This window comes from Hyperolius riggenbachi, chromosome 11, assembly GCF_040937935.1.
Source record: "Hyperolius riggenbachi isolate aHypRig1 chromosome 11, aHypRig1.pri, whole genome shotgun sequence".
NCBI lineage: Eukaryota > Metazoa > Chordata > Amphibia > Anura > Hyperoliidae > Hyperolius > Hyperolius riggenbachi.
The window spans coordinates 165,524,435-165,548,974 of record NC_090656.1 but is presented as its reverse complement, the minus strand read 5'-3'; the positions used below and the strand labels follow the sequence as shown (position 1 = coordinate 165,548,974).

Here is a 24,540-nt window from a genome sequence, read left to right as displayed (position 1 = left end):
TGGGGAGAGGGAAATGCCAAAATGCCTGAAGTCCAGTGTCAAGTACACACAGTCAGTGATGGTCTGGGGTGCCATGTCAGCTGCTGGTGTTGGTCCACTGTGTTTTATCAAGGGCAGGGTCAATGCAGCTAGCTATCAGGAGATTTTGGAGCACTTTATGCTTCCATCTGCTGAAAAGCTTATGGAGATGAAGATTTCATTTTTCAGCACGACCTGGTACCTGCTCACAGTGCCAAAACCACTGGTAAATGGTTTACTGACCATGGTATTACTGTGCTCAATTGGCATGCCAACTCTCCTGACTTGAATCCCCAAAGAGAATCTGTGGGATATTGTGAAGAGAAAGTTGAGAGATGCAAGACCCAACACTCTGGATGAGCTTAAGGCCGCTATCGAAGCATCCTTGGCCTCCATAACACCTGAGCAGTGCCACAGGCTGATTGCCTCCATGCCACGTCGCATTAAAGCAGTCATTTCTGCAAAGGGATTCCCGACCAAGTATTGAGTGCATAACTGAACATAATTATTTGAAGGTTGACCTTTTTTTGTTTTAAAAACACTTTTCTTTTATTGGTAGGATGAAATATGCTAATATTTTGAGATAGGAATTTGGGGTTTTCATGAGCTGTATGCCAAAATCATCAATATTAAAACAATAAAAGGCTTGAACTACTTCAGTTGTGTGTATTTGAATCCAAAATATATGAAAGTCTAATGTTTATCAGTACATTACAGAATATAATGAACTTTATCACAATATGCTAATTTTTTGAGAAGATCCTGCATTGTGCTGTAACTATACCTAACCTTACTCTCGCACAGAACTCTCCCTGTACCTATCCCCTAACCCCTAGACCCCCCTGGTGGTGCCTAACCCTAACCACCCCCCTGGTGGTGCCTAACCCCAAGACCCCCCTGGTGGTGCCTAACTCTAAGACCCCCCTGGTGGTGCCTAACCCTAAGATCCCCTGGTGGTGCCTAACCCTAAGACCCCCCTGGTGGTGCCTAACCCTAAGACCCCCCTGGTGGTGCCTAACCCCAAGACCCCCTGGTGGTGCCTAACCCTAAGACCCCCCTGGTGGTGCCTAACCCTAAGACCTTCCTGGTGGTGCCTAACCCTAACCACCCCCCTGGCGGTGTCTAAACCTAACCATCCCCCTGGTGGTGCCTAACCCTAACCATCCCCACTGCACAAACACCCTTACACACATATAAACAATAATATATTTAATCCTTAAAATACTTCACTATAAGTAACATGAATAGAATAATTTTTTATTTGTAATAGAATAAACAGCCTTAAAATCACGTACACATTAATAATATTATAAATAGAAAAAGGTGTATGTATATATATATATATATATATATATATATATATATATATATATATATATATATACACATATATACAATGGAGGAAATAATTATTTGACCCCTCACTGATTTTGTAAGTTTGTCCAATGACAAACAAATGAAAAGTCTCAGAACAGTATCATTTCAATGGTAGGTTTATTTTAACAGTGGCAGATAGCACATCAAAAGGAAAATCGAAAAAATAACCTTAAATAAAAGATAGACACTGATTTGCATTTCATTGAGTGAAATAAGTTTTTGAACCCCTATCAACCATTAACCCTCCTGGCGGTATAAAAAAATCTGCCAGGAGGGAGCGCAGCAGTTTTTTTTAATTTTTTTCCCCCTATATCATGTAGCGAGCCCAGGGCGATCTCCGATCAGGAAATCCCGTTCAAAGAACGGGATTTCCTGGAGGGCTTCCCCCGTCGCCATGGCGACGGGGCGGGATGACGTCACTGACGTCGGGACGTCATTGGGAGTCCCGGGCCACCCCTCGGCGCTGCCTGGCACTGATTGGCCAGGCAGCGCACGGGGTCTGGGGGGGCGTGCGGCGCGACGGATAGCGGTGATCGTGCGCGGGGCGGCGGCGATCAGTGTGCTGGCGCAGCTAGCAAAGTGCTAGCTGCGTCCAGCAAAAAAAAAAATTAAACAAATCGGCCCAGCAGGGCCTGAGCGGCACCCTCCGGCGGCTTACACCGAACTACGTTCGGGGTTACGCCAAGGAGGTTAAGAGTTCTGGCTCCCACAGAGTGGTTAGACACTTCTACTCAATTAGTCACCCTCATTAAGGACACCTGTCTTAACTAGTCACCTGTATAAAAGACACCTGTCCACAGAATCAATCAATCAAGCAGACTCCAAACTCTCCAACATGGGAAAGACCAAAGAGCTGTCCAAGGATGTCAGAGACAAAATTGTAGACCTGCACAAGGCTGGAATGGGCTACAAAACCATTAGCAAGAAGCTGGGAGAGAAGGTGACAACTGTTGGTGCGATTGTTCGAAAATGGAAGGAGCACAAAATTACCATCAATCGACCTCGCTCTGGGGCTCCACGCAAGATCTCACCTTGTGGGGTGTCAATGGTTCTGAGAAAGGTGAAAAAGCATCCTAGAACTACATGGGAGGAGTTCGTGAATGACCTCAAATTAGCAGGGACCACAGTCACCAAGAAAACCATTGGAAACACATTACACCGCAATGGATTAAAATCCTGCAGGGCTCGCAAGGTCCCCCTGCTCAAGAAGGCACATGTGCAGGCCCGTCTGAAGTTTGCCAATGAACACCTGAATGATTCTGTGAGTGACTGGGAGAAGGTGCTGTGGTCTGATGAGACCAAAATAGAGCTCTTTGGCATTAACTCAACTCGCTGTGTTTGGAGGAAGAAAAATGCTGCCTATGACTCCCAAAACACTGTCCCTACCGTCAAGCATGGGGGTGGAAACATTTTGCTTTGGGGGTGTTTTTCTGCTAAGGGCACAGGACAACTTAATCGCATTAACGGGAAAATGGACGGAGCCATGTATCGTGAAATCCTGAACGACAACCTCCTTCCCTCTGCCAGGAAACTGAAAATGGGTCGTGGATGGGTGTTCCAGCACGACAATGACCCAAAACATACAGCAAAGGCAACAAAGGAGTGGCTCAAGAAGAAGCACATTAAGGTCATGGAGTGGCCTAGTCAGTCTCCGGACCTTAATCCAATAGAAAACCTATGGAGGGAGCTCAAGCTCAGAGTTGCACAGAGACAGCCTCGAAACCTTAGGGATTTAGAGATGATCTGCAAAGAGGAGTGGACCAACATTCCTCCTAAAATGTGTGCAAACTTGGTCATCAATTACAAGAAACGTTTGACCTCTGTGCTTGCAAACAAGGGTTTTTCCACTAAGTATTAAGTCTTTTATTGTTAGAGGGTTCAAAAACTTATTTCACTCAATGAAATGCAAATCAGTTGCTATCTTTTATTTAAGGTTATTTTTTCGATTTTCCTTTTGATGTGCTATCTGCCACTGTTAAAAAAAACCTACCATTGAAATGATACTGTTCTGAGACTTTTCATTTCCTTGTCCTTGGACAAACTTACAAAATCAGTGAGGGGTCAAATAATTATCTCCTCCACTGTATATATATATGTATATATGTATGTATATATATATATATATATATATATATATATATATATGTATATATATATATATATATATATATATATATACAGTATATATAATAGAATAAATAGCCTTTCAATCACGTACGCATTTAGAATTCCTAAAATAACGGTAATATTACAGGCGATATATTAGTAAGTTAATAAAACTATAATCGACGCATTATAAGTGTGAAAAACAAAGTTAATACCAAAAGCGACGTATTACTAATAGAATAAGGTTGAAGACAATATTCAAGCATTATACATATGAAAACGAATTTTAAACGACAAAATAAGTGTAAACGAAAATGTACTTGTTACAGTCCTTTAAGCGAAATTTTAAAAACAGGAAAATAAGTAAAAGCTCCTATAAGTGAAATTTAAAAACGAAAAATAAGTATAACACAAAGTCAAAACGAACTTGTAAACAATATTTGTTATAAACCTCATTCTGTAAACGAAAACTTTTGTTAACACGATCCTTGCAACTGCTATTTCTCGGGTGCCCTTTTTTCCTTGCATTGCAGTCTATGGCAGCGCCCTTTTTGTCCACTAGCCCTGTGCGCCCTTTTTTACTGGCCCGCTCTATTTTGCTAATTTATCCAATTTTGATAAGTTAATTTTTTCCATCCATGAATTGTATCTTTTTTTCTCTTGCTGTTTATGTATTGCAAACTTATGGTGTTTCCCCCTATATATTCAAGCATTTTTAATGTTTTGATCATTTATTGTTACTTCTTTCAAGAGAAAACGTACATTTAGTCAACACATAGAACTTGTAACTACCAAAACTAGCTAAAAAGACCAGTACCTGGATCCTATGAGTCAGGGTGGAACGTGGATTTGAAGGAATACATTAACCTATTTTGGTTCCTGGACGTAGTTTCTACGTCCAGGAACCATGCGCGCTACCGCGCGCCCCCGCGAGCCGATCGTGTGCGTGCACGCGCACTCCCGGCCGCGGATTCGGTAGCCAAGGAATCAATGTATCGGGCTATGGAGCCCGATCATTGATTCCTCTCCCCCGCTGAAAAAGCGACAGCTTCTCTCGGAAGCTGAGCTTTTTCTGGCCGTCTCCTTCCCGATTCGTCACTCTAAGCGCATGCTACGCTTAGAGGGACATCATGTAAACAAACTCATGGCCACCATCTTGTGGCCAAAAAGTAATACTACACCTGAAAAAAAAACACAAAGAGAATTAACACACATTTACATTATAAATCTATTGTTTACCTTCCACCCTCCCAAAAGTACCCAAATAAAATGTTTAGTATATAAAAAAAAAACATTACAATAAAAAAACAAACAAACATGTAAATATTTACCTAAGTGTCTAAACTTTTTAAATATCAATGTAAAGATAAAATATTTCTATATTTTTTTTATTTTAAACTTGTACATAGTGATAGATGCAAAATGGAAAAAATGCACCTTTATTTCCAAATAAAATATTGTCGCCATACATTGTGATAGGGACATAATTTTAACGGTGTAATAACCGGGACATATGGACAAATACAATACGCGAGTTTTAATTATGGAGGCATGTATTATTTTAAAACTATAATGGCTGAAAACTGAGAAATAATGAATTTTTCCTTTTTTTTCTTATTCTTCCTGTTAAAATGCATTTACAGTAAAGTGGCTCTTAGCAAAATGTACCCCCCAAAGAAAGCCTAATTGGTGGCGGAAAAAACAAGATATAGATCAGTGCATTGTGATAAGTAGTGATAAAGTTATAGGCTAATGAATGGGAGGTGAACATTTCTCACGTGAAAACGACGGAACCTGAATGGGTTAATAAATCTAGCACCATACAGGATTAAAGCTCCTTTCGTGCCATCCTCCATTAGGGCCTTTTTTCACTGCTCAGCTGAATCGCAAAATCACAAATTGCTGGTGATTTTTAAATCGCTAGGGTTGCTACTTTATCATAGAAATCAAGAGAAGTATTTTCAACCATAGTGATTCACTTTGCAAATTGCAAATCACAATCGCTTTCTGGAGCGAAGGATAATGCAATGCAAATAAAAAATTGCAATCGCATAACAAAATTAATGATTTTAAATTAATGAAAAATCACAATCACTGGCGTTTGTGATTTGTGATTGTGATTGCTAGTGGAAAAGGGCCCTTGCTCTGTTCACACATTGGAGCCTTACAAAAGTTTTAACCTCGACTCTAAGGAAATTTTAGAAAGGGGAGAGGATTGGGATCCTTTTACTCCACACTTCGATTTATATTGGTTACATTTGCTATTGAGGTACTATGTTGTTGAGGTGGATTATAGGAGATTGTGTGATTAATAGAGATAAGCACAAACAATGATTGGCTCTTGGGTGCATACAAACTGTTCCTTTTATTCAAATATTGTCACCACAATAGAAAACCCCCAGAAATACATAGAACATGATGATACAAAACATATACACAAAAATGCACATCAATTAAAATCCAGTCACTATACTGCCAACCTGTCATAGATCATTAAATAGGCACAGAGGCGGCAGTCCTCTAAAATGAACTTCTAAAGTACATGTGCATCCACATAGCCTCCAGATTGCAAAGTTCATCCGTTGCTGATACTAGTGCTAATGTCTACCAGAAGTGGTAAATTACTCCATTATAAGTGTTCATATGCATAGATAACCATCAAGAGGCAAGGATTCCAGTGTAGTATTAATCTCCAGTACAGGCTTCATGTGCCACTGTCCTCAAACTCAATTACAGATCAGGGGCAGTAAATCAAAACTATATCTCACTGAGAAAGTTTCATCGAGGGACCCAGTCACAGTCCAACTATGGTCCATAGTTGCAGCCTCTGTGCCTATATAATGATCTATGACCGGTTGGCAGTATAGTGATTGAATTTTAATTAATGTGTATTTTTGTGCATATGTTTTGTATCATATCCTATGTATTTATGGGGGTGTCTATTGGGGTGACAATAATATTTGAATAAAAGGAACATTTTGTATGCACCCAAGAGCCAATCATTTTTTGTGCTTATCTCTATATTTTTTGTTGGCATGGTACATACAAGTGTTATAGATGTAGCTATATTCACGAATAACAACAATATATTGATAGGATAATGTGTTTGATATCCAGCAATTTAATATTTTTACATTGTGTGATTAATCACTTTATTATACAGTAGAATCTTGTTATAGTAAACTCTGATATAGTAAACCTCTGGATAAAGTAAACTCAGTCCTCGGGTCCCAGCAACTGCATCTGTATACATATACAGTACAATGCATGACCAATTCTGATATAGTAAACGTCTGATATTGAAAACTACTTTTCCTGGTCCCTTGGAGCTTACTATAAAGGGATTCTACTGTAACAGTGAATTTGGGTTCTTCCTCTGGGATACCTGAAGTGGAAATGATAATTTACTTATCAAGAGCCAAACTACACCTGAGGAAGTGAAGCGTTCTCCTTCACGAAATGCGTTGGAGCTAAAGTGCTCAGCCTTGATTTATTATTCTTTCATTATATAACATCTGATGATGGCATAAAGTGTCTAGGCTTTTAGTCATTCAGATACTTACTGTATCCAACCCGGTAAGTTGGTAATTTCTTGTACTGTATATACACCACATGGTTATAAAGTGTATTTAATTGTTTGGAACCCTATGTTCCATTTATTTTGCTGTCTGTGTATTTTTTTTTAGATAGGTTGTAATAAAAGTGAATTGAAGTTTGATTTTATATGCTGAACAATGGCATGTGACCTTCCTTTTGTCTGATAATTTTTATCCCCATTAAACTTCTATAGACTTCCCAATTGTTTATCCATATATATATATACAAGGAAGGTGGGGTATCCTAATATTGGGCCTCACCCATCCTACCAGTGCCAAATAACCTATGAGTCTGAACTTTGGAAAGTCACATTAATAAATCTAGTCATATTTTAAAAGCAAACAGACATCTCTCCACACATTTTTTTTATTTTTAGAAAGAAAGAAAGAAAATAACTGGGACCCTATGCTGCACTATATAAAGGAACTGAAGACAATCTTTGTGGATTGTCCCTAAAATCATACCACATGAGCATTTTCTACATCTTACCTTAAAGAGAGTGAAAATAATGAAATAAAAAGGTGCTTAATTTTTACAATAATTATGTATAAATGATTTAGTCAGTGTTTACTCATTGTAAAATCTTTCCTCTCCCTGATTTACATTCAGACATGGTGACATTTTTACTGCTCGCAAGTGATGTCACTGGAAGGAGATGTGCTTTTCGGCAGTTGGAAAAAGCTGTTATTTCCCACAATGCAACAAGGCTCCCACAGTGTGATGTCAGAACCTCAGAGCTTTGAGGCACTGACATCACACTGTGGGAGGGGTTTTACCACAAAATCAGCCATACAGGGCCCCTTGATGATCCGTATGAGAAAAGGTAAATATTTCTCATGGGAAAGGGGGTATCAGCTACTGATTGGGATGAAATTCAATTCTTGGTTACGGTTTCTCTTTAAGTACACAGGGAAGGGAATTCAGGGCCATCCATTATCACTAGTGTGGGAGCAGCTCATTATACTGTCGGGTCCCGTTGATCTTGGCACCGGTGGTTGGTGTGGGAACTCCCAGGGTAAGCAGTCTAAGTGACCGCAGCTCTTCACCAGAGCACCCAACAAGGATGATGGGTTGTCACTTCTAGTGGGTGTCGGGTTACTTTGCTGCCTAGTGCCCACCAGGTCATGACCCCTGGAATTTCCCCCACCAGTGATGGGAAGAGCAGGAGGGTGAACCCTGAAGTGAGGGGAAAAAAGCAGAGAGGACTGATAGGTACGACAGACTGGAAGTTTGGACTGACAAGGTGGAATGGAATGCATAACTGGCAGATGGGACTGTCAAGACAGACTGGAAGGAAGGACTGGCAGGGAGGATTGAGGACAGCTCTGGCAGGGGAGACTGGAAGGAGAAATGGCAGTGTGAAATGTAAGGTAGGACTGACAAGACAGACTGGAAGGTAGGTCTGGCAGGACAGACTGGAAGGCAGGGCTGGCAAGTAGGACTAGAAGACAGGACTGGTAGAGAGGACTAGAAGACAGGACTGGTAGGGAGGACTAGAAGACAGGACTGGTAGGGAGGACTAGAAGACATGACTGGCAGGGTGCACTGGAAGGTAGGACTGGCAAGGTAAACTGGAAGGGAGGACTGGCAGGGTGAAATGGACAGACTGACAACTGACTGAGTTTAGTGAGGACTGAAAAAACTGACTGGTGACTGACAGGGTTGAGTGAAAAACTGGCACTTTAACTGGACTGCCTGGTGAGTGACAGAGCTGACTGGTGTCTGACAGGACTGACTGGTAAGTGACAGAGCTAAATGAACTGACAAATAGCATAGCAACATGCTGCAGCTGCTACAAGGCCAAAATAGCACAGGACTCTGCTTGGCCAGGGTTTAAAGGACCACTATTATTAAAAATTCTAAATACATATAAAATGTACATTTCTCCCATAGTAAAATGCACCATAAATTACTTTTCTCCTTTGTTTCTGTTACAGTAGGCAGTACAAATCTAGCAGATCTGAAAGGTTTTGGACAAGTCCATTTCCTAAAGGGAGATGCTCAGTATGTCCATTATTCTTTAGAAAAGCACTCTTGGGCTGAGCAACTGATGTTTAGTAAGTGCTTTGAAAACTAAAGATAACCCTGAATCCCAATTCCCACGTGATGAAATGGACTAGTCTAAAACCTCAGAACTGTCTGATTTTTACTGCCTACTGTAAGTGATGTGCAAGATCGGGAAAAAGTAGATTGCAGTGCATTTAATTCAGGAAGAAGTGTACATTTTATACATACACTAATGCATTTTAAATATTAACATTTTTGTTATAGTGGTCTTCTAAATAACATGCCAGTGCTGAAGTTTCATCCCCTGCCAAATGCACAAAAGGACTACAGAGCTCATCCTATCGGAGGAGCTAGAGGACGGCATCTAAGCTGGTATCCGGGACCGGGAATGGCGTCAGTGGATTCCGAGGTAGAGGGGAGAGCCGCAGCTGGATCCGTGTATGGGGTTATTGTACAATACAAAGGGCTCAACATTAGCAATATTCTCTCAGGATTTCTGCCAAATGTATCCTTAAAATAACACCTCCAGGAATATTTTGTATTCCCAAAATAATGCTCAAATCTGCTCATCTATATGACCCACTGCGATAGCAATATTGTCTCTTTTGTTATTTTCCTCGAAAGTACCACTGAACAAAACTCCATTAGTGCAATAAACTGTGACCATAGCAGTTTCCTAAACACTGCTACAGACTGTCTGTTTATAAAGTGTGAATTAACTGGAATTCTGCTACAAATCCTTAAAGTGTAATTAGAGTTACAAAAGTGGGACTTTTTTCTATATGATCGGGCTGAAATCTGACAGTTTATTATTATAAATAATTTTCATTCCTCATATTCTATTCTCTGCTATGTAACTCCAGCTCTTGGAATAAACAAACCAAATTAACACCCATTAAAGGTTACTTCATATTTCTTTGTAGTTATTTTTTACATAAATATCTTGTAGATAAAGAGAAAGCAATTTTTTTTGTACTCACTAATACTGCTATTCAAATCATTCCCTGAAAGATAATATATCGATTTGTAATACAAGATTTTTCTTTTTTTTGCTAAACACACACACACACACACACACACTGTATATATACACACACACACACACACACACACACACACACACACACACACACTACACACACTACACACACACACCACACACACACACAGTACTCATATACACACACACACACACACACCACACCACACCACACCACAACACACACACACACACACACACTGTACACACACACACACACACACACACACACACACACACACACAGTACACACACACACACACTGTACACACACACACACACACACACACACACTGTACACACACACACACTGTACACACACACACACTGTACACACACACACACACACACACACACACACACACACACACACACTGTACACACACACACACACTGTACACACACACACACACTGTACACACACACACACACTGTACACACACACACACACACACTGTACACACACACACACACACACACTGTACACACACACACACACACACACACACACACACACAAACACTGTATACACACACACACACACACACACACACACACACACACACACACACACACACACACACACACACACACACACGTCTGAAATACAGAAGACGAACAGGAAGATACATTAAAAAAATGTACTATACACTTCCTTTGGCCCATTACCAATATAAACAACCCCACATTTTCACTCCTGCAAAGCAAACTATGGCTAAACTTTTAAGTAGCTGATCCCACATTTTAACACCTTTAGAGCAAATGCTAGCCCAGTGATCTGCAAACCTGGCTCTACAGCTGTTAAGCAACTACAAGCCCCACAATGCATTTGCCTTTATGAATCATGACACTGGCTGTCAGACTCCCCGCAATGCATTGTGGAACTTGTAGTTCCTTTTAAGTTGGAGAGCCACGTTTGCAGATCACTGTGCTAGCCAAACTAAAGTAGTTAAATCCTGTAAGTCCACACAGTTAAACTTCCACAAATCGACAATGTTCCTTGTTGTGATGGTGGTACAAAAAATGTTATCAATGTTTGTGAAGGTTGTATGAAATCTAAAATAAATTACATTCATACACAGTAAGCTATTCACAATACAGTCTCACATCTTGGTTTATAATGTGTTTGAATTTAATATCAATTATAATAAGTCCACAACATTTTTTCCCCCAAAAAAACAGATTACAGCTACCATTAATAAATTATGATAGATGAAACCTACTTCCAATTTTCCGGTTGATGATGTCTTTACCAGACTGTAGGATTTCTTTGAGATTGATGCTACTAAACCCAATGTCATCACAATCAAGGTCTTGTTCATCCTCTGGTGGTTCACTTACCACAGTAAATTTAATGCTGCTAAACAAAAAAAACAAAATAACTCAGTTTATTTGGCACATACAAATATATTAAAATAAGCCTTATGTTGTTCCCCTGTGAACACTAGGAATCCAGTGCAGGAGATATGGGCACAGCCGGCGCCACCATAGAACATAATTACGGATATAGCGGCACACAGTGAGTAACATTGGTGCCATCAGAAGATGGTGCTGAAGTTACTTTTAAAACACTGTAATTCAGCTGCCAGCAATAGCTGGAACCCGAATTACATCATTCTCCACCATCCACGTGGGCCTGGAGGGGGAATAATAGTTAACGCCACTGGGACTTGTGCAGCAGCAGGATAAGCCATATATCGGTTGTTTCCTGTGCCCAAGTCTCCCAGCGGCGACTTCTCTTGTACACATTCCTCCAACCCATTCAGTAAGTCATTGATACCTTTGAATGTTGGCTGTGCCAGAATTTGACTACTAATTTCTAACGTATGAGTGGTTATAGTTTTTGAGTTCTTAAAAAATTGACCTTGCTCCAGACCAAATAACACAACATACTGAACATTCAGAAATAAAGTTTATCAGTCACTATTAAAAACCCAGTATAGAAGTTAATAGCCATTCAGGTTTTATGGCTAAATCTTGTTTACGTTAAAACCAATTAGGAAGCTGTAACGATCGGTGTCAGCACGCAGAGAGAATCTGATTATTGGCGATCTGCAGTATCACCAAGAATACAGATATATACCCGATTATTGATGATCTGCAGAATCACTGATAATACAGATATATTACTAACCTCTGGACACCTATATAATGTGAGTGTTTGGTGCAACAGTAATAACTTTGAGTTAGGACCACCCGAGGAGCAGGTGGTCCTTGGCAGTATGAGAAATACCTCCCTTTGGAAGTGCAGCAGTCTGAGACATCCAGGAGTCTCAGACTGAATAGCAAGAAAACCCGGTGACTAGTGACCCCTGGAAGATGGGCGTCACAAGCAGGTCTGGAGAATAACACAAATGATAATACAATTCCCTAGTCTTGGGTGCGAGGTCCGTGGTCTCAGCACCCTGGAACTAGTCTGGAGTATAACACAAATGATAATACAGTTCCCTAGTCTTGGGTGCGAGGTCCGTGGTCTCAGCACCCTGGAACTAGTCTGGAATATACACAAATGATAATGCAGTTCCCTAGTCTTGGGTGCGAGGTCCGTGGTCTCAGCACCCTGGAACTAGTCTGGAATATACACAAATGATAATGCAGTTCCCTAGTCTTGGGTGCGAGGTCCGTGGTCTTAGCACCCTGGAACTAGTCTGGAATATACACAAATGATAATGCAGGTACCTAGTCTTGGGTGCGAGGTCCGTGGTCTCAGCACCCTGGAACTAGTCTGGAATATACACAAATGATAATGCAGTTCCCTAGTCTTGGGTGCGAGGTCCGTGGTCTTAGCACCCTGGAACTAGTCTGGAATATAACACAAAGACAATACAGTTCCCTAGTCTTTGGGTGTGAGGTCCTTGGTCTCTACACCCTGGAACTAGTCTGAATAATAATACAATAATAAACAGAAGTAATCTGGCTCAGTGTGAACTCCCAGGTCCTCCTGGTTCTAACACACTGTAGGATCTAACTATGGTCTGAATGCTTCCACGTAAGTGTTCGCAATGGCAGACAACCAGCAACTGGCAAGCAAGCTGTATATATAGTTGCAGGACTCTGCCGCCCCGCCCAAGCCACTCAGCCAATCAGGAGTCCAGCAGGAATCAGCCGATCGTCCTGATCAGCTGATCCATCTCCAGCTGGTATAAAGGTCCTGACTTCTGGCGGCCGTGCGCGTAGCTCTCCATCCAGGTGCACTAACAGAGCCAGTCACACCAGACACACACTGCTGCGTGCAAACCCCCGTGTTGGAAGCGGAAACAGCCGCCTTGCTGCCAGTACATGCGGTGGCTTTTCTGTGATCTATCATAGTATCAGGTGCATGCTGCTGCATACAAACCGCCGCGCTGGATGCGGAGCCAGCCACCTTGCTGTCAGTACACGCGGCGGCTTTTCCGCGTTTTCTCACAGAAGCATTGGGAACTGCTTCATACAAATAAATAATCAGAAACTAAACCTTTGTGTAACTATTAACGGTTTTGAATGACAGGCTGAGGTAACTGTACCTGACAGACTACAAAAATGAAGTGAATTTTCCCTATTGTGGCAGCAATATAGCAGGAAACATTAGGCAGAGGAATTCAGTTTTAGGAAAAAAGTGGAATCAAACAAGCAGACAATGTTACATTTAGATGGAAGCATTCACACCTCAGTTGGGAAAGCGCATGTGTTAATATGTATTCATTTACATTTAAATGCACATGCTAAGCACACAATACTCTTGAACATGAATGGAAAAACACATGTAATGTGAATGAACCCAGAGGGGCTATTTCCCACATAAAGTGCTAGTGGTTTGTAGAGGTTTTATAGTAAATTTAAAGTGATTTTGAGGGCTGTTTTATGTTACATGTGATTTTGCTAAGTTTTACAATAACATGAAAAATAACAAAAATCCCAGGAACCCTTGATTTGATTGTGCCCGATTGCAAAAGTCCTGCATGCTGCATTTGTTCTGGCCTTCTCCCTGTGTTCCTGCAATCCACTAGAAATTGAAAATGTAATCGCAGAAAAATCGCTACAAATTGCATGGTAAAATCACAAAGAAATGACATTGCAATTGCGTTTTGCAATTTACACTATGAAAGAACCCTGAAGAGATTTTCCCAGCGTTTTGGCTTTTCTATACTTTTTGCAAAATCGCAATTGCTGCATAAATGCAACATGCAGCACTTTTGCAATTAATTATTAATTAACTAGAAGACCTAAGCCTGTTTAAAAACGGGCTCTAGGTCTGTGTTTAAACCCCCTCCCCTCTCCTCCCGGAACCGCCGCCACCGATGCAGTCAAAGCGTGTGCCCGCTGCACACGCTCCCGACACGCGCACGTGCCCGCTCGGCCCCCTGCCTGTCCTGCTCTTGCTGCACATGCGCAGTAGCACGCAGGGACACACACACAGACATGGGACGCAGAGACAAAGGGGTTTTATTATAGAGGATTAAGGTTTGCTTTAACCATTTCATGCCATGGGCTGAAGGGTATAAATGTGCACACATAGTCAGAATGGGTGTTTTTAATAACATACTATTTGCAATAAAGGTACATAAATAGGAAATTTATTAATGGTTAAAGCAAACCTGAGATGAAAATAAACTGATGAGATAAACAATTGCACCTACCCTCCTACTCTTAAAAATTACTTTTTTTTTTTAAAGAGAACCTGAGGTGGGATTTAATTATGCTAGTGGGGCACAGAGGCTGGTTGTGCACACTAACACCAGCCTCTGTTGCCCCATGGTGTGCCTCCAAGACCCCCCTGCGCGCCGCTATACCCCCCGCAGTGCTGGTGACACGCAGCGTGTCGCCAGCACAATGTTTACCTCTGCCTGTCTGTTAGCGCCGCTACCCCGCCTTCTCCGTATCGGCGCTACCCGCCCGCGTCACTTCCCTCCAATCAGCGGGAGGGAAGGGACGTGGGCGAGTAGCGGCGATACGGAGGAGGCGGGGGAGGGGCGCTAACAGACAGGCAGAGGTAAACATTGTGCTGGCGACACGCTGCGTGTCACCAGCACTGCGGGGGGTATAGCGGCGCGCAGGGGGGTCTTGGAGGCACACCATGGGGCAACAGAGGCTGGTGTTAGTGTGCACAACCAGCCTCTGTGGCCCACTAGCATAATTAAATCCCACCTCGGGTTCTCTTTAAGAACACCACAGTCTTATTTTCTGTGTAGCCTCCCTGGCGGTAACCCCGACCTGAGCTCGGGGTAGGGAAAATGAGCTGCGAGCGGTAAGCCCGAGCTCAGGTCGGCTAGCTTATACCCTCTTCTAATTGCAGTTTTGGAGTCCCGTGCGCGATCGGCGCTGCGGGACTCCTGCCTTTCCCCCCGGCTACCTGTTTAACGCTCCGGCCGCCAGGATCCCCATAGCCCCGCTCTCCTTTCGGGGACCCAGCGGCCAATCAGAGCGGCGGTGCAGCATGACGTCACGAGGCGGGACAAAATTTTAAAGTGGCCCTGAAGAGTCACACAGAGCTGAAGAAATGCAAACAAAAAAAAAAGCGATCTGCATGTTTTTTTTTACTATACACAGGTGTGTATATGTATATGTATATGTATATATATATAATATATATATATATATATATATATATATATATATATATATATATATATATATATATATATATATATATCTGTGTGCAGGTGACTATTACTGTGCATAATTATTAGCCAACTTAACAAAAAACAAATATATACCCATTTCAATTATTTATTTTTACCAGTGAAACCAATATAACATCTCAACATTCACAAATATACATTTCTGACATTCAAAAACAAAACAAAAACAAATCAGTGACCAATATAGCCACCTTTCTTTGCAAGGACACTCAAAAGCCTACCATCCATGGATTCTGTCAGTGTTTTGATCTGTTCACCATCAACATTGCGTGCAGCAGCAACCACAGCCTCCCAGACACTGTTCAGAGAGGTGTACTGTTTTCCCTCCTTGTAAATCTCACATTTTATGATGGACCACAGGTTCTCAATGGGGTTCAGATCAGGTGAACAAGGCCATGTCATTAGTTTTTCTTCTTTCTTTTTTTTTATATAGAAGTTTATTGAAGTGCATAACATCAAAAATTACCAGCATAAGATACATTTAGAGTTTGCAGGTACAGAATACAAGTATAAAGTTGGAGTCAAATCAGATGGGCACATAAAAAAAAAGGAATTATCAGAATATGCTGAGCTAACTATAGCATAAGAAACAAAACAAACATTTAAACCTCATGTGTGGTCAAACCCAGAAACAACTCTCCTCCCCACCTTGCCCCCACAGAATGCAATTCCAAATAATTGAAATAAAATATTACTAATAAATATCTAACATTGTCCCCTGTAAATTAACCAAGCTTCCCAGATTTTATTAAAGCGATCCAAATTTTCAGTTCCCAAATAGAAAACCCGGTCCATTAATGCGATGAAATCCAAACGATGTTTCACCATGTCCAATTCAAGAGTGGGCGTTTTCCATTTAAAAGCAATGGTCCACTGCCCTGCACAAATTAAATATCTGAAAAATGTTAGACGTGAGCCCGCGATCAACCCATCAGAAACATACAGAAGGGCCCGGGAGGGGCCTAGAGCAATAGAAGTTTTATAAATATCAAAGAATAAGGCTCTTATATCTGACCAAAATTGTGTTGCAATTGGGCAATCCCAAAATATATGGAACAATGTTCCAGGTCCACCACATCCACGGAAGCAATCAGGGGATACATGCGGATATATAACATGCAACCGTGAGGGAGTAAAGTACCATCTAAGTAATAATTTTACCGGGGTATCCTTAAGAATATTTGATTTAACTACTCTCGACACCGCCTCCCAGCAAGAAGACCATTGGGAAGAGGATAAATGATATCCCAGGTCCTGTTCCCAGGCCCTCATATATGGTAATCTTTCATTATCTTCTATCTTACTTGATAAAAGAGCATATAAAATGGATATAGCCCCTTTTTGCCTAACTGAGTTAAAGTATACATTTTCAAAGGTGGAAAGCTCACAAGACGGAGGGGTAGAAAATTGAGATTTATAAAAGTGCCTGATCTGGCAATAACGAAAGGCCTCTCTCAAAGGAGCATCCAAACTGAATTTTAAATGTTGAAAGGGAACAAACAGACCAAAAACGAGAAGCTGTTATTAAACCTTTTTCGAACCACCAGGCAAATTGAGAGAGATTTTGGAAAGCCGGAACAAATTTAGGATTGCCCAGGAAGGATAATTTAGCAGATGAGGATTTAATTTGAAATTAGGAGCAATATCGATCCATAACTTAGCAAGAGAGGCAACAATCTTGTTAAGCTTAAGAAGGGGAGATATATCTCGGCTGGTCACTACCGTAATCAAATGGGAAAGGAAATAAGGGCGAATTGCCACTGCCTCAAAACCCCACCAAAGTGGAGGAGAAGTAGTGAGGCCCCAATCCACAATTTGGTTTAATTTTGAAGCAAGGTAATAGTGCCATAAATTGGGTAAACCTATACCCACCTTCATGGGGTGTCTATATAAAATTTGGGCCCTAACTCTAGCTGGTTTAGAGTTCCAAATATATTTATTGATCTGAGATTGCATAGGGCTTATAACTTTTTTAGGAAAAGTAAGAGGTAGCATACGAAATAAATAGAGGATTTTAGGAAGTATAATCATTTTGCAGGCTAAGCTGCGCCCCAACCAAGAAACCCTGTATTGGGACCAGTTTTTAAGCAACATATTTAGAGATCGGAACAAGGGAGCATAATTAGCTGCAAAAAGATTACAATATAAAGGTGTAAGCAAAACACCCAGGTACTTAAATGTGTTCTTACACCATTTGAAATCAAAATTTGCCTCCAGTAATTTTATCGTGTATGGTAATAAATTAATTGGCATAGCAGTTGATTTGGAAGTGTTGACATGGAGTCCTGAAAAGGACGCAAATAGATTAAAAAGAGAGAATAGGTTTGGAAGGGTAGTGACCAGCCGAATTAAAAATAGAAGTGCATCGTCTGCGTAAAGAACTAACTAACCATATCCTGCAATATCGGGGTGCTGACGAATCACCTCTGCCAGTGGCTCAAGTGCTAGGGCAAAAAGCAGAGGCGACAGCGGGCAACCCTGCCTCGTACCACGTTTAAGAGCTATACTCGCAGAGGAAGCTCCAGGTATATGGATAGTAGTAGTGGGATTATCATACATAGAAAGGATTGCTGTGAGAAAAGGGCCTGAAAAACCAAAGGACTGTAATGTTTCAGATAGATAATGCCAACCCACCGAATCGAAAGCCTTGCTAATGTCGAGTCCTAACATTAGAAGTCTGTTTCAATTCTGCGTCTTGAATTATGTTAACTGCAAGCCTGACATTGTCTGAACCCTGCCTTCCTGGAATAAAACCTGTTTGGTTAATCCCAACAAGATGACCAACAATAGAACCCAGTCGCACAGCCAGAATCTTGGCAAAGACCTTAATATCATTATTAAGTATGGATATTGGACGAAAACCTGCTGGGGTAGAATGATCTGCCCCTGGTTTAGGTAAGAGGGTGAGAGAAGCTTCAAGCATTTCAGGGGGAAATTTACCACCTTTGAGGACATTATTAAAAAGCCCAGTAAGAGGAATAGAAAGGAGATCCGAAAATTTCTTATAATATTGGGGGGTAAGCCCATCAGGCCCTGGAGCAGTGGAGGATTTAAGTGATCTTATAGTAGTTTGGACTTCAGAGATAGTAATAGGGGCGTTCAGTGTCTCTAACTGGTCATTGGATAATGTGGGAAGATTAAGTTGGTCTAGCCAAGATCCCAGTGCGACCGAGTCCAAATTGGGAGTCTGACCCAATAATTTAGAATAATAGTCCTCAAATATTTTTATTACACTAAGAGGCAAAGTTTCCACAACTCCTTTTTTATTTTTTACCTTATAAGCATGCGGGGGCTTATAGTACTCGGTAAGCTTCCGGGCAAACTGGGTGGAGGGATTGTTACCCCTTAAAAGGAATCTAGCTTTAGACAATTTTAAGGCCTTCATATGCACAGAGTTTAAGACTGTGTCCAACTCTGTCCTTTTAAGAGTAATTAATTGCATAATATCTGGGTCAGGATTAGGAAAGTGTCGTTTATAAAGATTATCCAATTCTTTGGACAGGGACAAAATTTTAGCAGATCTTTGTTTTTTGGCCTGAATTGCTTTATGTATAAGGACCCCTCTAATCACAGGTTTGTGGGCGACCCAGCGTAAAGTGGGGGGGGGGGGGTATTATCCTCATCATTATGTAAAAAATAATCTTCTAAAGCACTAGCTACTTCACGCCTGCTTGCATGATCAGCAATCAAGGAGTCATTTAATCTCCAATGTTTAAGCTGAAAGGGTAAACCAAATCCTTTAAGTGTAGAGGAGACCATGTGGTGATCCGACCAGGCACAAGTGATGATATCCGAGGCAATCGAGTTGGAAGCAATAATAGGGGAGAGAAAAATGTAATCGAGACGAGCATATGATTGTCGTGGATGGGAAAAAAAAGTGTACTGACGACATCCAATATTGTGTGCTCTCCAAATATCAATCACCTGTGCTCTAGCCAGAATCCCAGACAGCCTTCTAGGGAAACTATGTGCAAAGGGAGAAAGCGTAGAGCGATCCAAGACTGGATTTGCTACAGAATTAAAATCCCCTGTTATTATCATATGAGGGGAATTACATTTTTCAATTAATGGGGCAAGTTTTTTAAGAAATTCAGTTTGCGAGGCGTTTGGGGCGTAGCAATTGATTAAGGTAACAAGTTTGCCATCCAGTGTGCCTTTAAGGACTAGAATTCTACCCTCAGGGTCCCTAAAAGAGTCAAGCAAATTGAAGGAAACATAATTAGCAAAAAAAATTGCCACCCCTCTAGCCTTTCTACTAAACGTGGAGAAGTATCCTCTGCGGTACCTTCTATCAAAGTATGCGGGAATTCTATTATGCACAAAATGCGTTTCCTGCAAATATAATAGAGAGGCATGCTCTTGAGCATAATTGTGAAAGGCCTTGCGCCTCTTAACAGGATCATTAAGTCCCCTAACATTAAGAGTAGTGTTGGGCGAACACCTGGATGTTCGGGTTCGGGTCCGTTCTGCCGAACATGGGCCAGATGTTCGGCATGTTCGGCCCGAACCCCGAACTCAATGGAAGTCAATGGGACCCCCGAACATGCCGCTTTTGTGGGCCCTATGGGGTCGCAGGCATAAGGGGGGAGCATGCCCCGATCGCGGGGGAGGGTCGGAAATTCCCCCCACCCCCTCCGCTAGCGCTCCCCCCTCTGCCCGCTTCCCCATAAAAAAAAGTTTGCGGAAAGTTAATAGGGGGGCCGTATTCGGGCGAACAGGGCCCTGTTCAGCCGAACAGGGGCCCTGTTCGTGGGGCATTGAGTAGTTCGGGCGAACCCGAACTAAAAGGCCGAACACCGTCAGGTGTTCGGTCGAACTCGAACAGCACCCGAACAGGGTGTTGTTCTGCAGAACTCGAACAGTGGCGAACACTGTTCGCCCAACACTAATTAAGAGTGATGATCTTCAATTCAGAGGACATTAATGTTGAAAATTAAATATGTACCCTGGGAAGCAAGGAGGGGAGGAAGCAGGTAGGTCCACACAAAACATACGAACTTAAACTTACACAAACACATAAAAAAAAGAAAACCAAGCAATACTGCTCTTAGCAAGATTACCCTCTGGGCTGTACACCCTTTAACCACTTCACCACTGAGGGGTTTTACCCCCTGAGCACCAGAGCAATTTTCACCTTTCAGCGCTCCTTCCATTCATTCGTCTATAACTTTATCATTACTTATCGCAATGAAATGAACTATATCTTGTTTTTTCCGCCACCAATTAGGCTTTCTTTAGGTGGGACATTATGCCAAGAATAATTTTTTTCTAAATGTGTTTTAATGGGAAAATAGGAAAAATGTGGGGAAAAAAATAATTATTTTTCAGTTTTCGGCCATTATAGTTTTTAAATAATGCATGCTACTGTAATTAAAACCCATGAAACGTATTTGCCCTTTTGTCCCGGTTATAAAACCATTTAAATTATGTCCCTATCACAATGTTTGGCGCCAATATTTTATTTGGAAATAAAGGTGCATTTTTTTCATTTTTTCGTCCATCCCTAATTACAAGCCCATAGTTTATAAATTAACAGTGTTATACCCTCTTGACATAAATATTTAAAAAGTTCAGTCCCTAAGGTAACTATTTATGTATTTTTTTTTATTGTAAATTTTTTAATTTTTTTTTAATTAAAAAAAAAAATGGGGAGTGTGGGAGGTAATGAGTTAATTTTATGTGTAAAAGTCATTTATTTGTATGTGAAAAATGTGTAGGGTGTAGTTTACTATTTGGCCACAAGATGGCCACAGTAACTTTTTGTTTTAATGCGACCTCCAAGCTTCCTTCCGGAAGCTTGGAGGAAGTATAAGGAGGCTGGACACGTGAGTTTTTTCTCACAATGATCGCGCTGCCCATAGGAGAGCAGCTGATCATTGCGGGGCTTAGATCAACGAACGGGAATGGATTTTCCCGTTCATTGATCTCTGGGCGAGCGGGCGGCGGCGTGTTTAGTAGCGGCGGGCGGCGTGTTTACGAGCGGGAGCGCGGGCAGCGTCGGGAACGCGGAAAGTACGTGTTTCTCCGTCCCTGGTTGTTAAAGCATGGAAAAAGGGGCGGAGAAATACGTACGCGCGGGGGTAAAGTGGTTAATATCCACCTAACCACTTGCCCAAAAAAAAACTATTTACACCCACCAAAGACTGAGTGCATCACATAAGCAGCACAAAGCTGCAGAAATGTTACTAGAGAGGAAATTCCGCTAAGGGACCAAAGAATACCCTTAAATAATCATATTCTAAAGAGGAGAAAAAATTAAAAAAAATAAAACTAAAAGGAAAAGCTGCCTAACCTCCAGAAACAGGACCTTATAAAAGGAGACATGTCTTTAAGTAGTGAACACTGGTAGTCCTCCAAACTTATTTTGTATGGAACAAGCGTATGTGTAACAGTGTTAAAATCACAAAGCCATCCTATTAATGTACCTATAGGGAGGAAAAAATGCTTAGGTTTAACCCACATAGTATAATAGGAGAATTATCATAAGATATGTTATATATTCATACTGTTACAGAAGGTATTTCAAAAAGAGATAGGCCAAGCCACAAGCATCTGGCCTAAGAATGGAGTGATCCCCAAAGGAGGATAATGTGCCAAGTCAAGCTATAAGCATATAACTGAAAGAGTCAGAAGTGTAATGACTAGGAGATCAATATTAGCAGAGCTAGTAACAGGAGAGAGTCTGATCATCTGCGACTACTCGCAATTTAGCAGGGTAGATCATTGCATATGAGAGAGCAGAGTCACGTAGAGCACGCTTCACGTTTGCAAATTGGGCTCGTTGTTTTTGCACCTCGATTGAAAAATCCGGATACAATTAAAGTTTGCAGTTTTCATATGAGATTTCATCCAATTCCCGGGCAGCACGCAGAACAGTATCTCTGTCTCTGTAATTAAGTAACTTAAAGATAAAGGTGCGAGCTGGGGCGCCTGGATTAGGCATTTTAGCAGGGATTCTATGCGCTCATTTGATTACAAAGACAGATGAAAAACGATCACGCCCAAAGAGATCAATAAGTAATTTTTCAGAGAAGTCTTCCGCAGATGTCCCCTCAGCCCTCTCGGGAAGCCCCACTAACCGTATGTTAGACCGCCGATTTCGGTTCTCTAAGTCCTCCTGTCTGGCCTTGATTGTAACAATGTCATTCCGGACCTCTTTAACTGCTGGTGGTAAAGGGCGGACATCATCTTCCAGAGTGCTAATGCGGGCCTCGGTCTCTCCCGCACGTGTACGCAGATTTTGCAAGTCGTGGCGCAGGAGAGAAATATCAGTCTTTACCTCATCCAAGGTTGATGAAATAGATGTTAAGCTGCCCTGGCACGTAGTAATGGCCTCCATGATCTGTGTCAGAGTAGGCCCGGGAGCCGACATATCCTCCTCGGTGATCTCGTCATCATGGCCGGCGCGCTTAAATTGCCGGAGCTTCGCAGCCACCTCGGACGCTTTGTCCCCGGTTTTTCCATTAGTGTTTCTAGTATCCATCTGCTCCAGGGGGGCTTGCAGATCAGATCCACCACTTTGCAAACCGGAGTCAGGCAGATAATTAATAAGGATTCGGATTCTTCAGGATACCTCGGCGGGAGTTCAGAGCAAACACGTCCGCTCTACATGACTTCCGGCCACGCCCCCCGTTTTTCTTCTTTTATACCCTTTCTTGCCAGCCACGCTGTGGAGTACTTGGACGCGTGTGATGGAGCATTGTCCTGAATGAAAATTATGTTTTTCTTGAAGGATGCAGACTTCTTCCTGTACCACTGCTTGAAGAAGGTGTCTTCCAAAAACTGGCAGTAGGACTGGGAGTTGAGCTTGACTCCATCCTCAACCCGAAAAGGCCCCACAAGCTCATCTTTGATGATACCAGCCCAAACCAGTATTCCACCTCCACCTTGCTGGCGTCTGAGTCGAACTGGAGCTCTCTGCCCTTTACCAATCCAGCCACGGGCCCATCCATCTGGCCCATCAAGACTCACTCTCATTTCATCAGTCCATAAAACCTCAGAAAAATCAGTCTTGAGATATTTCTTGGCCCAGTCTTGACGTTTCAGCTTGTGTGTCTTGTTCAGTGGTGGTCGTCTTTCAGCCTTTCTTACCTTGGCCATGTCTCTGAGTATTGCACACCTTGTGCTTGTGGGCACTCCAGTGATGTTGCAGCTCTGAAATATGGCCAAACTGGTGGCAAGTGGCATCTTGGCAGCTGCACGCTTCACTTTTCTCAGTTCATGGGCAGTTATTTTGCGCCTTGGTTTTTCCACACGCTTCTTGCGACCCTGTTGACTATTTTGAATGAAACGCTTGATTGTTCGATGATCACGCTTCAGAAGCTTTGCAATTTTAAGAGTGCTGCATCCCTCTGCAAGATATCTCACTATTTTTGACTTTTCTGAGCCTGTCAAGTCCTTCTTTTGACCCATTTTGCCAAAGGAAAGGAAGTTGCCTAATAATTATGCACACATGATATAGGGTGTTGATGTCATTAGACCACACCCCTTCTCATTACAGAGATGCACATCACCTAATATGCTTAATTGGTAATAGGCTTTCGAGCCTATACAGCTTGGAGTAAGACAACATGCATAAAGAGGATGATGTGGTCAAAATACTCACACATGTAGGTACATACATGCATGTACATACATACATGTGTGTACGTATATGTATGTATGTATGCATGTACGTACGTACGTACGTACGTGTATGTATGTACATGTATATATAGAGAGCGTTTAGCCTCATTTGTCTTTAATCACAAGTTGTAATTTGATCTCTCCCCTGTGTCA

The 24,540-nt window shown here is 41.8% G+C and overlaps 1 protein-coding gene across 7 annotated transcripts in view; it reads right to left on the bottom strand.

Moving 5' to 3' along the window:
* Positions 1-24,540, bottom strand: part of RPGRIP1L (RPGRIP1 like) — a 308,845-nt gene that overhangs the window by 1,977 nt on the left and 282,328 nt on the right. For 5 of the 7 annotated variants that reach the window (XM_068260504.1, XM_068260506.1, XM_068260507.1 and 2 more), the window contains one exon: positions 11,368-11,504. In XM_068260504.1, the coding sequence (XP_068116605.1) occupies positions 11,368-11,504 (137 nt within the window). The remainder of the gene's footprint in view (positions 1-11,367; positions 11,505-24,540) is intronic. The other 2 variants (XM_068260505.1, XM_068260510.1) reach the window with 1 other exon arrangement.